The 12,808-nt window shown below is 42.8% G+C and overlaps 1 protein-coding gene across 1 annotated transcript in view; it reads right to left on the reverse strand.

Annotated features, from left to right (window-relative positions):
* CSMD1 (CUB and Sushi multiple domains 1) overlaps positions 1-12,808 on the reverse strand; it is a 1,745,606-nt gene that overhangs the window by 238,953 nt on the left and 1,493,845 nt on the right. Inside the window, exons 36-37 of the mRNA XM_061622907.1 lie at positions 9,652-9,748; positions 2,588-2,692 (exon numbers count right to left, since the gene is read on the reverse strand). Of these exons, the coding sequence (XP_061478891.1) occupies positions 2,588-2,692; positions 9,652-9,748 (202 nt within the window). The remainder of the gene's footprint in view (positions 1-2,587; positions 2,693-9,651; positions 9,749-12,808) is intronic.

Raw genomic sequence — 12,808 nt, forward strand, 5'->3', positions numbered from 1 at the left:
CTCCTTCACTTAGAACCAAACCATGACTTAAATGTTTCATCTGGAACTGATTATTGTTACACAAAATCAGAAGATTTGGTCTAACCTTGAAAATAATGCCTATGATCAATAGTCAGCTATAGATATAAGAATCACGTCCAGAACATAACATCTGCAGGTGTTGTAAATAGCAGCCTCTCAAACCACATCCTGTATAACTAAGCCACAGAAACTCATTTGGCATCATCAATAAATTACTATTTTTCATATAAATTACAAGAAGCTTTGCATACAAATAGTAGAAATAAATAGGGAAACTGAACCACAGAATAAAGATACCCTGTGGCTGATTGCTGGTCCTGAATATTTATCATCAGCTGGAAATCTGGCTTTTCTGAAAATTTGCACACATTAACATTTTAGAAAAGTGATTACCCCAATTATAAGTATTACTATTGATGCTTATCGGTATATTTGCTTGTTTGTGACTGCTTGTTAAAAGGAGATTAATATCAACGTTAAGGGGATATTTGGTGCCTTAAACTGCATACTCTAATAAGCACTAGTCTCATAGAACATTGTTATTGCCCTTCCACAAGGTAATATAGTGTTTGCATAGTTAAATGCAAAGTTGTTTAGGAATCTAACCTCGTGTCAAGCCATTTATCAGACTAATAATTCATATTCATGCTTAAAAGTTAAGAGTCACCTTGGTAATGCCTACCTCTAGTAGTATGAATGACTCACTGATGCACAAAGGACACTACTATTCTGTATCAATAATTTTTAAGTCTGAAAAGGACATAAGTGATCATATGTAAATGGAGTGTGCAAAATGCTCCTCGGTGATCAAATCTCAGAGATTAACTTCCTAACATTAGGAATCTCCTGGTTTAATTTATAAATTCTAGCCCAGATTATAATTGGAGGGCTGTGTCACACTTTTAATTTCGATGTAGACTGGAATCCTAACCCAGTTTACCTGGGAGTAAGCCCCATTTGTGATCCAAGCACATGCAGCCAAAAACTACTTGATCCACCATGCTTACATGAGGAAGAACCACTCCACTAGGAATAATAACATTCTAATAGTGCCTTAAAATATTTAGTGATTTGCATACATTATTATGTTGTACTATTTATCCCCAATTTTTGTTTTTTTTTAATATACTGGATGCTGTCTTGTGAATTACCATTTAACCTTCTATTGATAGGGGAAAAATGGCTCTACCAATCTGATATTGGTGTAAAATATACACCAGAACCTCATACACATAAAATACCTGATGGAAGTTATTAAGCATATTATTTGCAAGTAAAAAAAAACAAAAACTAAAAACATGCTTTCATTGCAAACTTTCATTGTCCAGTTAAAAAATATAGTTATGGATAAGCCATTGGGGTCAACAATATCCCACAATGTAAACTACAAGGTCTGTGCATAACACACATACCAGACCCACCCTGGGACCACCCGCCCTGCCCTGGATCCCCCCAAATAAATTGGAGGGGCAGGGCTAATGTTTAACATTAAACATTAGTTTAAACATATGGTAAGGAGGGGGACAAGGGAAGAAGGAAATGCTGTGTCTCTCCACCCCCTGACCAAAAGCAGGGGATTTAATCCAGGGGGGGTACTACCTTGCAAGTGCCTTCCATGTGGGAATATGCTGGTGAAGCAGACCTCTGCAGTCTTTCTGGTCAATGCTCTGCCCCCTGACAGCCCCAGATCGCTCCAGGCAGTTTGACCTAACCCAGGATGATCCAGGGCTCTCTCAACCCAAGTCAGCCCAAGCCCCCCCCCCCCAGTCAGCCTGGTTTGGTTTGGTATTCACCTGAAGTCGGTGCCCTATAAACTACAATGGAATGTGAAGTCTAACTGACCCCATAATTTTTGAAACATAAAAAATGCTATTAGCATGCATGTAACATACTTATAACAGTCTGCGTCTGTGTTAGAATTGCTTAATATGTTTTTAATCATGTTTTAACCCCTTTTTAAAGTTTTTTTTAATGTTTTTAACGCTGTTTTGTTTTAATGCATTTTAAGATCTGTTTTTATGATGTTTTAAAGTGTTTTTAGCGCTTTGTTTGCTGCCCTGGGCTCCTGCTGGGAGGAAGGGTGGGATACAAATTAAATTATAAATAAATAATAATAAATAACAGTTTCACAAGGGTAACAGTGCAATAATCATGAGTTATGAATTACCAGCAGCGACAGCATCAAATCTCAGAGACCTTGCAACTATAGCACACACTACTAGAGCAGCAAATGCACAATTATCACATTTCCCAACTGCATAAGTAGGGGAGACAAAAACAATTACATAAAGCCCATTGTTGCTGCGATTTTCTGTCATATCAACTGCAAAGATTACACACAAATGCACACACATTGACAAACAGCATAAAATAACCTTTTATCCATGCCATAATAATGGGCATCATTAATAAATATAAATATAGAAATAAATACTAGGGAAAGACAATACATGGAGAAGCTTCTGAAATTATGTAGTAAAGGAGTCTAAAATATCATGATATGAATCATACCTATCAAACACAAGGCACAATGCCCCTCAAATTAAGAACAAGCAAACAAACTTACTTTTGTACTCCAAGTGAAAACCAGCAGCTGCCACACTAATATCAGAGTGAAAGTGCAAATAAAGTTGATTGGAAGTGCTGTTCAATAATGCTGGTACTGTGGTACCTGTCAAAAATATAGGAAAAAATTTACATATGCAAGATCTGTACAATACAATAGCTTTAAAAGAAGCAGAATGCAAACAAAACATATGGTGTTTTATAGAGAGAATAAGATGAGCATATCTAGGGCTGCAATTTTATACAAAATAAAATTGAGCTCAGTGGGACATAGTTCCCATGTTGCTCTGCTTCATGTTGTCTCAGATTTTTTTTCAAACTTCAAAATTAAATTTGAGGATGATATTTTATCTCAGAACATACAGGTTCACACACACCCACATAATCATGCTGGGTTAGATCAAAAGACAGATGAGCGGAACATCCCTTGGGCAATGGGGCCACTCTCCCTGCATCCATTGCGGCCCCATGTACTCCCAAAAGACACTCCTGAGGGTCCAGGTTCCCAGTGGAATGACGGGTGATGGCACAGGGCACAGATGCTGTAGCAGCATGAGAAAATTATGAAAATTCAGTGGGGCTGCTTGGTACAAGAGGTAATGTGTTCACACAAGACATCTCTGGATCTAATCAACTGTATTTTCCTGTACAAGATGCTCTTTTGACTTTGTAAGGATATTTTTTCACATTCACAGAGTTTGCAAAATGTGACTCTTATTTCACACACCAAAAAATTGCAATGGGTTGTATTCCGCTCAGTTCTATTCAGAGTAGACCATTGAAATGAATGAACCTGTTAGGCATGTCTATTAATTTCAGTGAGTTTATTCTGAGTAGGACTAGCACTGAACACAACCCAATATCTAGTATAGAAGGAAGCAGCTGCAAAGCACAAAGTAATCCTCTTCTGGCATTCAGAGAAACATGGTAAGGGCTCAAATAATGCAGGGAGCACTGTACATTTGTACACCAGCCCCGTTCTCCTGACCTTCACATGTTGAGTGTGAAGGTCTGAAGGGACATTTTAACCACATTCAGCCAAATGGAGTTAATATCCTCCCTTCAGACAATAACCCTGATTGTGCAGGATTGCTAATCACAGGGAGGATTCTAACTATGTTTAACTGAACGGGGTTAGAAAGCCACTTCAGACATTCACACCAAACTTGCAAAGATCAGGTGAATTGGAGCTGGAAGAGAAGTAGAGGTCTGAAACTGAGGCAAGCAGAATTACTAAGGCAGGAGACAGGCAAAAGATGGCTGAAGAGGCTAGGAAAACCCTGGAAGTCTGTCCTAAAAAGAGCAAAGTCACTGGTTTAAGATGAAGATTATCAAAGATGCCTTCAGAGCACTGTGAGCAGTGAGAAAGAGGTCAACAAAGAACTTCTGCAACCGATCAAGATAGAGAAATGTCTGTAAGGCTGGCTCACAGAAAACCAACGGAAGTTCTCTGCACTCAGTGGCTGTGAGACTGGAGGAGGGACTAAGGGTAATTGGCAGATACAATTAATAGGGGGAGGAACTAAGCTTTACAAGCCAGTGCTCTGCTTGTAACTGTAAATTGTAACAAGCAGTTGCCACTTAAAGTAACAGTAACTTTACTAGATTAAGCATAAGTCTTAAAGGAACAGTAACCAATTTAAGTATTTACCTTATTTATTTACCTTATTTACCTTATTTTACCATTATAGTTAAAAATAAATTAAAAACAACTTGCTATTTTTATTTATTTAGAGTCTCTGGTGCTCGATGGGTGTCTGGCGGTTTCTACGGGGTTAACAGAGAACGATGAAAGACGGAATGGATCTTGAGAGAAGCGGGTAGATGTAAACAAAACTGGATTGATCTGAGCCTCCACTTCGAGCTTCTAGTCTATGGCTGGGAACTCGGTGGGTAAATAATGTGTGGAAAGCCACACCTAGTCTCCAACCTGTATCTCTGGGCTAGGCTGGCAATGCTGATCCACCACCCGTTTGCAGTTGGCTTTCACACGTGACAGTTGCTCCTGTAGTAACTGCTCCATTGCTTGCAATTCTTGCATGAACTCTGTCACTGCTGGAATTGCAGGGATGGAGACAGGGGTGGCAAAGGTACGCAGATGGAACCCAAAGCTGGCAAAGAATGGCATCCGCTGAGTAGACTCGTGTACTGAGTTATTGCAAGCAAACTCTACAGGGGCAATAAGGACACCCAGTTGTCTTGCTGGTAATTTACATAACAACGGAGATATTATTCCAAGGTAGCATTCACTTTGTCTGTCTGTCCATCAGTCTGGGGGTGGTGGGCGGATGACAACCGGAGCTCAGTCTGTAGCAATTGCCATAAGGCTCACCAGAATCGGGCTGTAAACTGGGCTCCCTGATCTGAAACTAAACTGTTGGGGAGACCGTGCAGACAAAAAACATGCTCTACAAACAGTCAGGCAGTCTCTCAGGCGGTTGGCAGCCCTGTACAAGGGATGAAATGTGCCATTTTGCTGAAAGCATTCATGACCACCAGAATAGTCGTCTTCCCCTGGGAGGCAGGCAAGTCTGTGATAAAGTCCAAAGTCACCATTTGCCAGGGTCCCTTGGGTGTGGGGAAAGGCTCCAGTAAACCCGTGGGTTGCTGCGGGGCATGTTTTGCTCTTGTGCATGTGGGACAGGATTGAACATACCTCTCTACGTCATGTTTAACCTTTGGCCAGCAAAAGTCTTGTGTGACCGCCTGCAAATTTTGAACACCCCAAGATGCCCTGCGGCTGTGGAGTCATAGCATTGATGGAGGACCTTGGCTTGAAACTGTCATGGAGGCATATAAAGGGCTTCATATTAGTAGAGCATCCCTCCCCTCTAGGAGAAGCCTGGTGCGCTATCTTGGGAGGGCTGCTCCAATTCATGCACCCTCTCCTGAGCGTAAGGATCTTGCTCTTGAGCACAATGTAACTCCTTAAACCATGGATCAGGGCAAGCTGCTGCCAACTCTGTCTTGTATATGGTGTGCTTGTGACCTGAGAGGGTGCTGGCTCCTGACAGCATGTCCCTAGCGCAGTTGTGAGGCCAGTGGGGTGGCAACTGGTTGACCTTCTGCTTGACAAAGACATCTCAGAAGCCCTGGCATTTCACAGGCAGAGAAGCCTCCCCTGGTGGGAACACTGTCACCAGTGTTGCTGGGGCAGCCATCTTTGGCAGCCAGCAGTGTCACTCACAGAAGTCTGAGCGGAAGGTCAAGTTGCCTTTTTCCCAGGAGATGAGGGTTCATGTTGCACCAGGCCATTCCGTGTACCTCTGGGAACCGGGGTAAGGTAGGCAAATAGAATTACATCCTCTCCACGTATCCTGGTATGTCCACTTGCAGCTCAGCTGTGGCCTGAGCAACTGTACCCGACTTCAGGGGACATCCGTCTATAGATTCCACTGACAGAGGTGCCTTGAGCTCAACGGTTGACACTCTGTGTTTCTGGGCAAAGCCCAGGTCCAGGAGGCACCTGAATCGACCATGGCGAAGACTTGGATGCTTTGACCAGTAGGCAATCCTAAGCAGATCGGTAGAAGCAAGGTGGGCTTTGGCGGGAGGGGCTGACTTTGAGGTTGCTGGCTTTCGGTTGTTCCCAGCTCATGGACCTCTATGAGGATTAGGAGTAAGAGTTTTCCTGCAGCTGCACCTTTTCCAATTTGGAGATGCACAGGTGCCCCGCCTTTCCGCAATATAGACACAGCCCTTCTTTTTGCCGCCTCTCTTTTTCCGCTTCTGTCAGACGTGGCCACACACCTATCTGCATGTGCTTCTCCCCCAGTAACATTGAGGTTTCCATGTTGAGGGGAATGCAGGTGCCGGGGAGTGGTATGGGAGGCAAGGATCAAGTCATCTCAGCTTTGCGCTCCTGGTGGAAACCTTCAAGCCAGCTGTCTATCTGCAGGCACAATTGGATCTGCTCTGCTAAAGTGCTTGGTTGTGGAGCACGCACCAACTCATCCAGAAATTTGGCACTGAGTCCCTCACAGTACAAACACATTAGACCAAGGTCATTAAAGTCTGTTTCTTGGGCTAGAATGTGAAAGGCATTAGTATAAGTCCCCAGTGAATTCTTCCCCTGCTTCAGGTTCCCTAATTGGCAGGACACAGTTTCTTTTCACTGGGGGTCTCGAAAGATCTCGGCCATAGCGTTAATAAAGGTGGTATACTGGGTCAAGACTGGGCCATTCCGGAGCAATAACGGTGTAGCCCACTGGGCAGCTTCTCCCTCCAGGACACTAATGACGAATGCCACCTTCACATTGTCGTTGGGGAATTCTGACTGATACACACTGGAACAGGAAGAGGAAGTGTTCTACTTTCCCTCTATAGCAGGCTGGCATTCCCACTGGATACTTGGTTCAGCGTGCTGGCTGAGGCTGGGCGAATCCCTGCACTTGCTGCGTGGGGATTCCCTGGGTCACCAGCTAGGTCATCTGGAGACACAAGCTTGATTCTCGGCTCGAAGAGACTGGCTTTCAGTTCGGAGGCTCTGAACTTCAATTCAGAGGCTCTCTGGAAGTCCTCCGTGGCTCCACCGCTCGCTTCCATTTGTTCCATCATGGGGGCGTCAGAGGGAGAAGGTTGGGTCTGAGTCAAACTGTCCTGTTCGATGTTGAGAGATCCAGACACAGCTGTGATCTTTTCTCTTTTCATTAAAATTACAGTTACATCAAAAGCAATGTACCTCGTTAACCTAACTACACTTGCTAGGAACTTTGGCCCTCAGCTAACACTGTCTACAGTTGCTAACACGGCACTAAGATGTTGACCCAGCACTGAATTTCCCCCGCCGTCCCCTTAAATAAGCTTGGTTCTCATGCACAGACACAAGTTCCTCCTTAGCCCAGCCTGTTGAATTTGCCTCTGAGTGCAACGTGAAGGTGGTTTGATCTCAGCTTCTGACTCCGACGGAGGGCTGCTAACTGACAGCGGGGTGGCTGGGCAGCACTAGGCTGGGAAATGTCTGGTGTGTGATGTTGAGTCTCTGGTGGTGGCAGCAGCAGCGCTTCCATAGGGGAATCAGGAGCTGAGGGGGCCGAGCTGTCCAAGATGAGGGCTGGGGCACTCTGTGAGTTCATCCTGTTATCTACTCCCTCCTCAGGTTCCCAGTCCAAGTACTCATCCTCTGATTTGCTCTCTCATTCACTCACAACAACCGTGGAGTTTTTCCATATTGTCAGGGGTCTGTTGACATCTACTCCAGGAAATAAGAGTTTTACACCCTTTGGAGGCCCACTGAGAATTGTTTGCAAGGCACTTTGCTCACCTCCATTGCAATCTTGATGCCCCATCCACATCTACCGTAGTCCCCAGTGAGATGTCCAGTGCAACGTCTGCTGCAACTTCTTGGGATCAGTTTCAGTTGATGTGACCTGATAACATGGACAAGGTGCTTGAGACGATGCGACCAGCAACGTGTTCTCCCGACCCTTGTTCTTCTTGGCTTATTAAAGCTTGCTGAGGTGACTGGATCCACGGTGCGGTCAATGCATCATTGAGATAACAGTGGTCCCAACCACGCTAAAAGAGGCGGTGATCCGACCGCTCCTGAAAAAGCCCACCCTGGATCCATTGCTTTGTGACAACTACCGGCTGGTCTTGGATAAAACAGATTATCTTGACCCATTCCAATCTGGGTTCAGGCCTGGTGATGGGACTGAATCGGCATTCATCATCCTGATGGATGATCTGTTTCAGCAGAAGGACAGGGAGAGTCCAACCCTGTTATTCTTATCTGATCTCTCGGTGGCTTTTAATACTATTGACCTTGGTATCCTGAGCTGACTTAGTGAGATGAGTATTGGAGGCACTGTTTTACAGTGGTTCCAAATCCTACCTCGAGGGTCATTTTCAGATAATAGCATTGGGTGATTGTCTTTTGGCCCCCTGGTAGTTGTCCTGTGGGGTGCCACAGGGTACCATCTTGTCCTCAATGCTATTCAGCATCTGTATAAAGATATCCCTTGGGAGCAGTTATCAGGAGATTTGGAGTGAGGTGTTAGCAGTACGCTGATGATATCCAGCTCTATTTCTTTGTATCAGGAGAGGCTGTGCAAGCCCTGAAGCAATGCTGTGACTCAGTGATGGGCTGGATGAGGGTCAATAAACTAAGTCTGAATTCTAGGAAGGTGGAGGCACTGTGGGTTGGTGGTTCCTGAGTTTCGATAATTGGTCAATTGCCTGTTTTGGATGGGGTCGATTTTGTCCACTGCATGTCACATACAGGATTGCTTGGTTTATCATTTTTATAGTCTAGTTCAGTTCTCTACATTTCTGCATCAATTTATAGGCTTTCTTTCCAGTCCTAAGTAAAAAATCTCAGCATCTTAGCCACATTTCTCCTATACACATTTCTGCAAGCAATTCCTTAAAATATGTCTTTTTGTACATTATTCTCACTACAATATTCATTTTAGGCACACTTCCCCCTAATATATACATTTTTGTACACATTATTTAGTAGAACTGCCTCACAAAATTTAGAGAAATTTGAATTTTGAAGAATAACTGCATTTCAGTTGGCATATTGTTTTTAGAAAGTGCGAGTTTGATAAGTTTGCACTAAAATATGAAGCAACTATCCCTATTTGATGCATCTATGTTATACCGCAGGGACAGAGAGCAGGGACAGGGCAGCCAAGAACAATAAGAGGCAGCATGTGGGTAAAAAATGGCCACAACCTTATTGTTTGCAGTAAGTACATTGAGATTTGACAGAGCAAAAGGCTAGGATCTGGCCACTGGGAGGCCCGACTGTTGGCCAGATGCTCCACTGAGCATGCCGGCTGGGTTATCAGTAGAAGATATTTGGGGAGGGAGGGAATCCCCACCTTTGTGTGGACTGGATTGCTGGGTCCCACAACAATTTTGGAGCATAGCAGCTGCCCCTCCCTTGCCATTCAACCTAGGGCTGGGGACCTTGTTTCTGGGGTCGGCATGAGCCCATACAGCCCACGCTGCCCCCCACAAAGCCACTCTGCTCCCTGCTCCCACTATGGCACAATGATGTCCACCACTTAAAGGAGTGACAGACTTATATGTAAGACAGCTATGTAGATTTCTACATACCTGAAAAACTCCCAAGCCTTGGTGCTGTCATGTCACCACCATCATAAATCTCAAGGGAGTCCCAGTTATGCTCGGTGGCAAAACTTATGACCTGGATCTGTGAAAACAACACCACTGAGTGTTCATTAAACAGTATAGTTATATATGTTTTCAGAAACAGTGACAGGAAAGACAAAACCAACAATGAACTTGATAGCAAAACAACAACAACAGCTGTATAAGTTACACTCATACTGCCTTATAAATGAAGTGTGACATCAAAAAGCAACATCTGATAATAGAATAATAAGCCATTCAAGTGTCACCCAAAAGGGAAGAACTGGTCTTATGCTGAATTCACTTGTAAGCGAAAACTTGACCTTTAATACCATGTTTTCAAAAATGACAGGCCAATCTTTAATGGGGCCCAGAAGGAATGGAGTGGTGTATCTATTGTTCCATCCTAAGCCCTGCTGGCTCATGGTGGCCAGGGTACAAGGTGAGAGCAGTTCTTTCTTTCATTTTGCTATGCAGGTCAAGGCTGGTGTAGCTGAAGGTCCTGAGAATCAGGCTCCTCAAGGAATCTTCAGGGCTTTGGATCTAGTGAACCTAAAGTTGCCAGCATCCCACTCCCATAGCCATTTCAGGGCTTCCTGCTTGCTACTGCCAGAAAAGGAACCCACCGAGGTGCAGCTGGGGCCTCCACTGTGGTACAGCCCCTGCCCCGCATTGGCAGTGATCCTGTCTGCTAGCACAGACAAGAAGAGAGGCACCTATGTGCCATCCTAACCCACCAGCCATAAACATGGAAGGGTTTGGATTGTGCTGTCTATCAGAGCTGAGCTGCATGATAGCAGATACACATGATGTATTTGGTGATGAACTGTACCAGACTGCTGATGGAAGATAAAATATTTAAATGTTACCCAATTTAAATTCCCTACACATATAAATTTAGATATCCAGGAAAAGCTAGTCTAGAAGCTGTCTCCCTTACATGTTAGTTTTGTAAACAGAGAGAAAGTTTCAAGGTGAAGTTTCAACATTCATACGTGCAGCCTTCTGCTTGAAGTGGTACAGTTCAGAAATAGGTACATTACAAAACTGAATAGCTTGATTTCAAGTGAAAATGGTGTGGTGCAAATGACATATGATGACTAAGGAAGAAAGGAAAAGAGGAAGACTAAGGAAAGGGCAAGATACATGGAAACAACAGTATCTGAAGTCATTGGCAAGATCCCAATAAAGTTATTTTTGCAAGGCAGAATTATACACAGTCATTCCAATCCAGACCCATGCCTGCATATGTTTAGAATTCCTGTGCATGCAGTCCATTCATTAAGTGGGCATGAAAAGGCTGCACACACAAAGGAATATAATAAAAGATATGGAGTTTCCTCTATCGAACAGGTCAGCCTATGTAGGCCACAGAAACCTACATGAGTAAGCAATCACTGGAATTGGTAAAGCGGCTTACTTTGGCTAGAGGAGAAAAATCCTAATGAAAATAAGGAATACGATTTTGATGTGTCTGGTTTATAGTTTTTGTTTTGTTTTTGCAGGATTTTGTTGTGAAAGAACCAGTTGCAGAACTTGACTGAGTGATGAACCTCACCATGGGCCTTTACATTATGCAGCAGATGTAGCAGACATGGTAATGCCTGCAAAGACACGATGGATGGTCATGAGCAAAGGTACTGTGGCAAATCACAGTTCCCCATTAAGTGCCCACTACCAGTCCTCCTTTGTTTGCATATATGTAACTGTGCAAAACAACCTTCATTTACCATGACCATGTCACTATTTCTTAACTTTTCTCAGGGTTCATTGTTGCAAAATTATCAAGAACACGGAGTAAAATGTCTTGAACCTTTGGAATATAATAAAAAAATCCCATACATAAAGCAAGTATTTGACACCATTGAATTTTATTCAGTTGTGAGGTGTAAAATATTATACAACTTTATGTATATGTACTTTTAATGGTTTTATTCTGTATTGGTTGTTTTACTGAATTAAGAACATAAGAAAAGCTTGCTGGATCAGGCCAGTGGTCCATCTAGCCCAACATCCTGCTCTCAGAGTGGCCAACCAGATGCAACGGGAAGTCTGCAAGCAGGACCTGAGTGTAAGGTCCCCTTCTGCAGTTTCTAGAAACTGGTATTTAGAAGCATACTGCCTCCGACTATGGATACAGAGCATAGCCATCATGGCTAGTAGTAATTACTGTAACCCACACTCGTATTCTGGAGAAAAGGAGGGAAATATAATACTTTAAATAAATAACAAATAGAAGTAAAATAGAAGTCAGGGGGCTCTGAATTGCTTGTTGTAACAACACTTACAAGGACAAGGAGGCAAGCTGTACCAAAGTCAATCAATCTTTTATAGTTATGAATGTGTAGTGTAAAGATAAGCTTGTCTTTTCACTTTTGCTATTGCTGTAAAGCACCTCCATTTTCAAAATATTCTTCATCATCAAACATGCAAATTCCAGCCTGAGAATAGAAACTTGATAAAATTCAGCTCAGCAATGTTAAGTCTCAGATGTAGCTTCTTATAATGAGCTTCCCTGAAATCAGTTATTTTTCTTTAATTTGCATTGTCATGGTGTGAATTCAGTGGATTTCTCAGAGACAGATGCATTAAAATAAATATATGCATCACATTGACATACTTCTCACTTTTATATTTTAGCAGGAGAGACAGAAGGGACATTCCTCTTAAAGAAATATACAATAGTGGAAGAAACTGTTTTTTAAAAGTGTATTTGATTTATGAGGCATATTTTCTACTAAAGTGTTTATTTAATGCCACAAGTTCGGCTCAATAAGGAAACTTATTCTAGTTAATTTTGCTTTAGTTAATTTTGCTTATTTGTTGTTGTTGATCCTGTTGTTTGAGGGGTCTACAGGATTATGTCCTTATAGTAAAACTTTAATATTTTTTAAATAATGCTTATGAAGCAACTGTATATATCAGCTCTAGGTCGACATCTAAGTGTCAGTCTATTTTCTTCTGATACTTTAAATGGAGAGTGCAGATAAGAAAGAACAAAACTCTATGAATCCTAGGTGTGTGCACCTCCCCAACTTGTTTGGCTTGTATTTTTGTCTGTGTTTTTTTCTGAATTATTCTATGCTTTCTCCACTTCAATCTGTGTTCTGGGTTGCAAGCC

The sequence above is a fragment of the Rhineura floridana genome, chromosome 4, assembly GCF_030035675.1.
Source record: "Rhineura floridana isolate rRhiFlo1 chromosome 4, rRhiFlo1.hap2, whole genome shotgun sequence".
Lineage (NCBI taxonomy): Eukaryota > Metazoa > Chordata > Lepidosauria > Squamata > Rhineuridae > Rhineura > Rhineura floridana.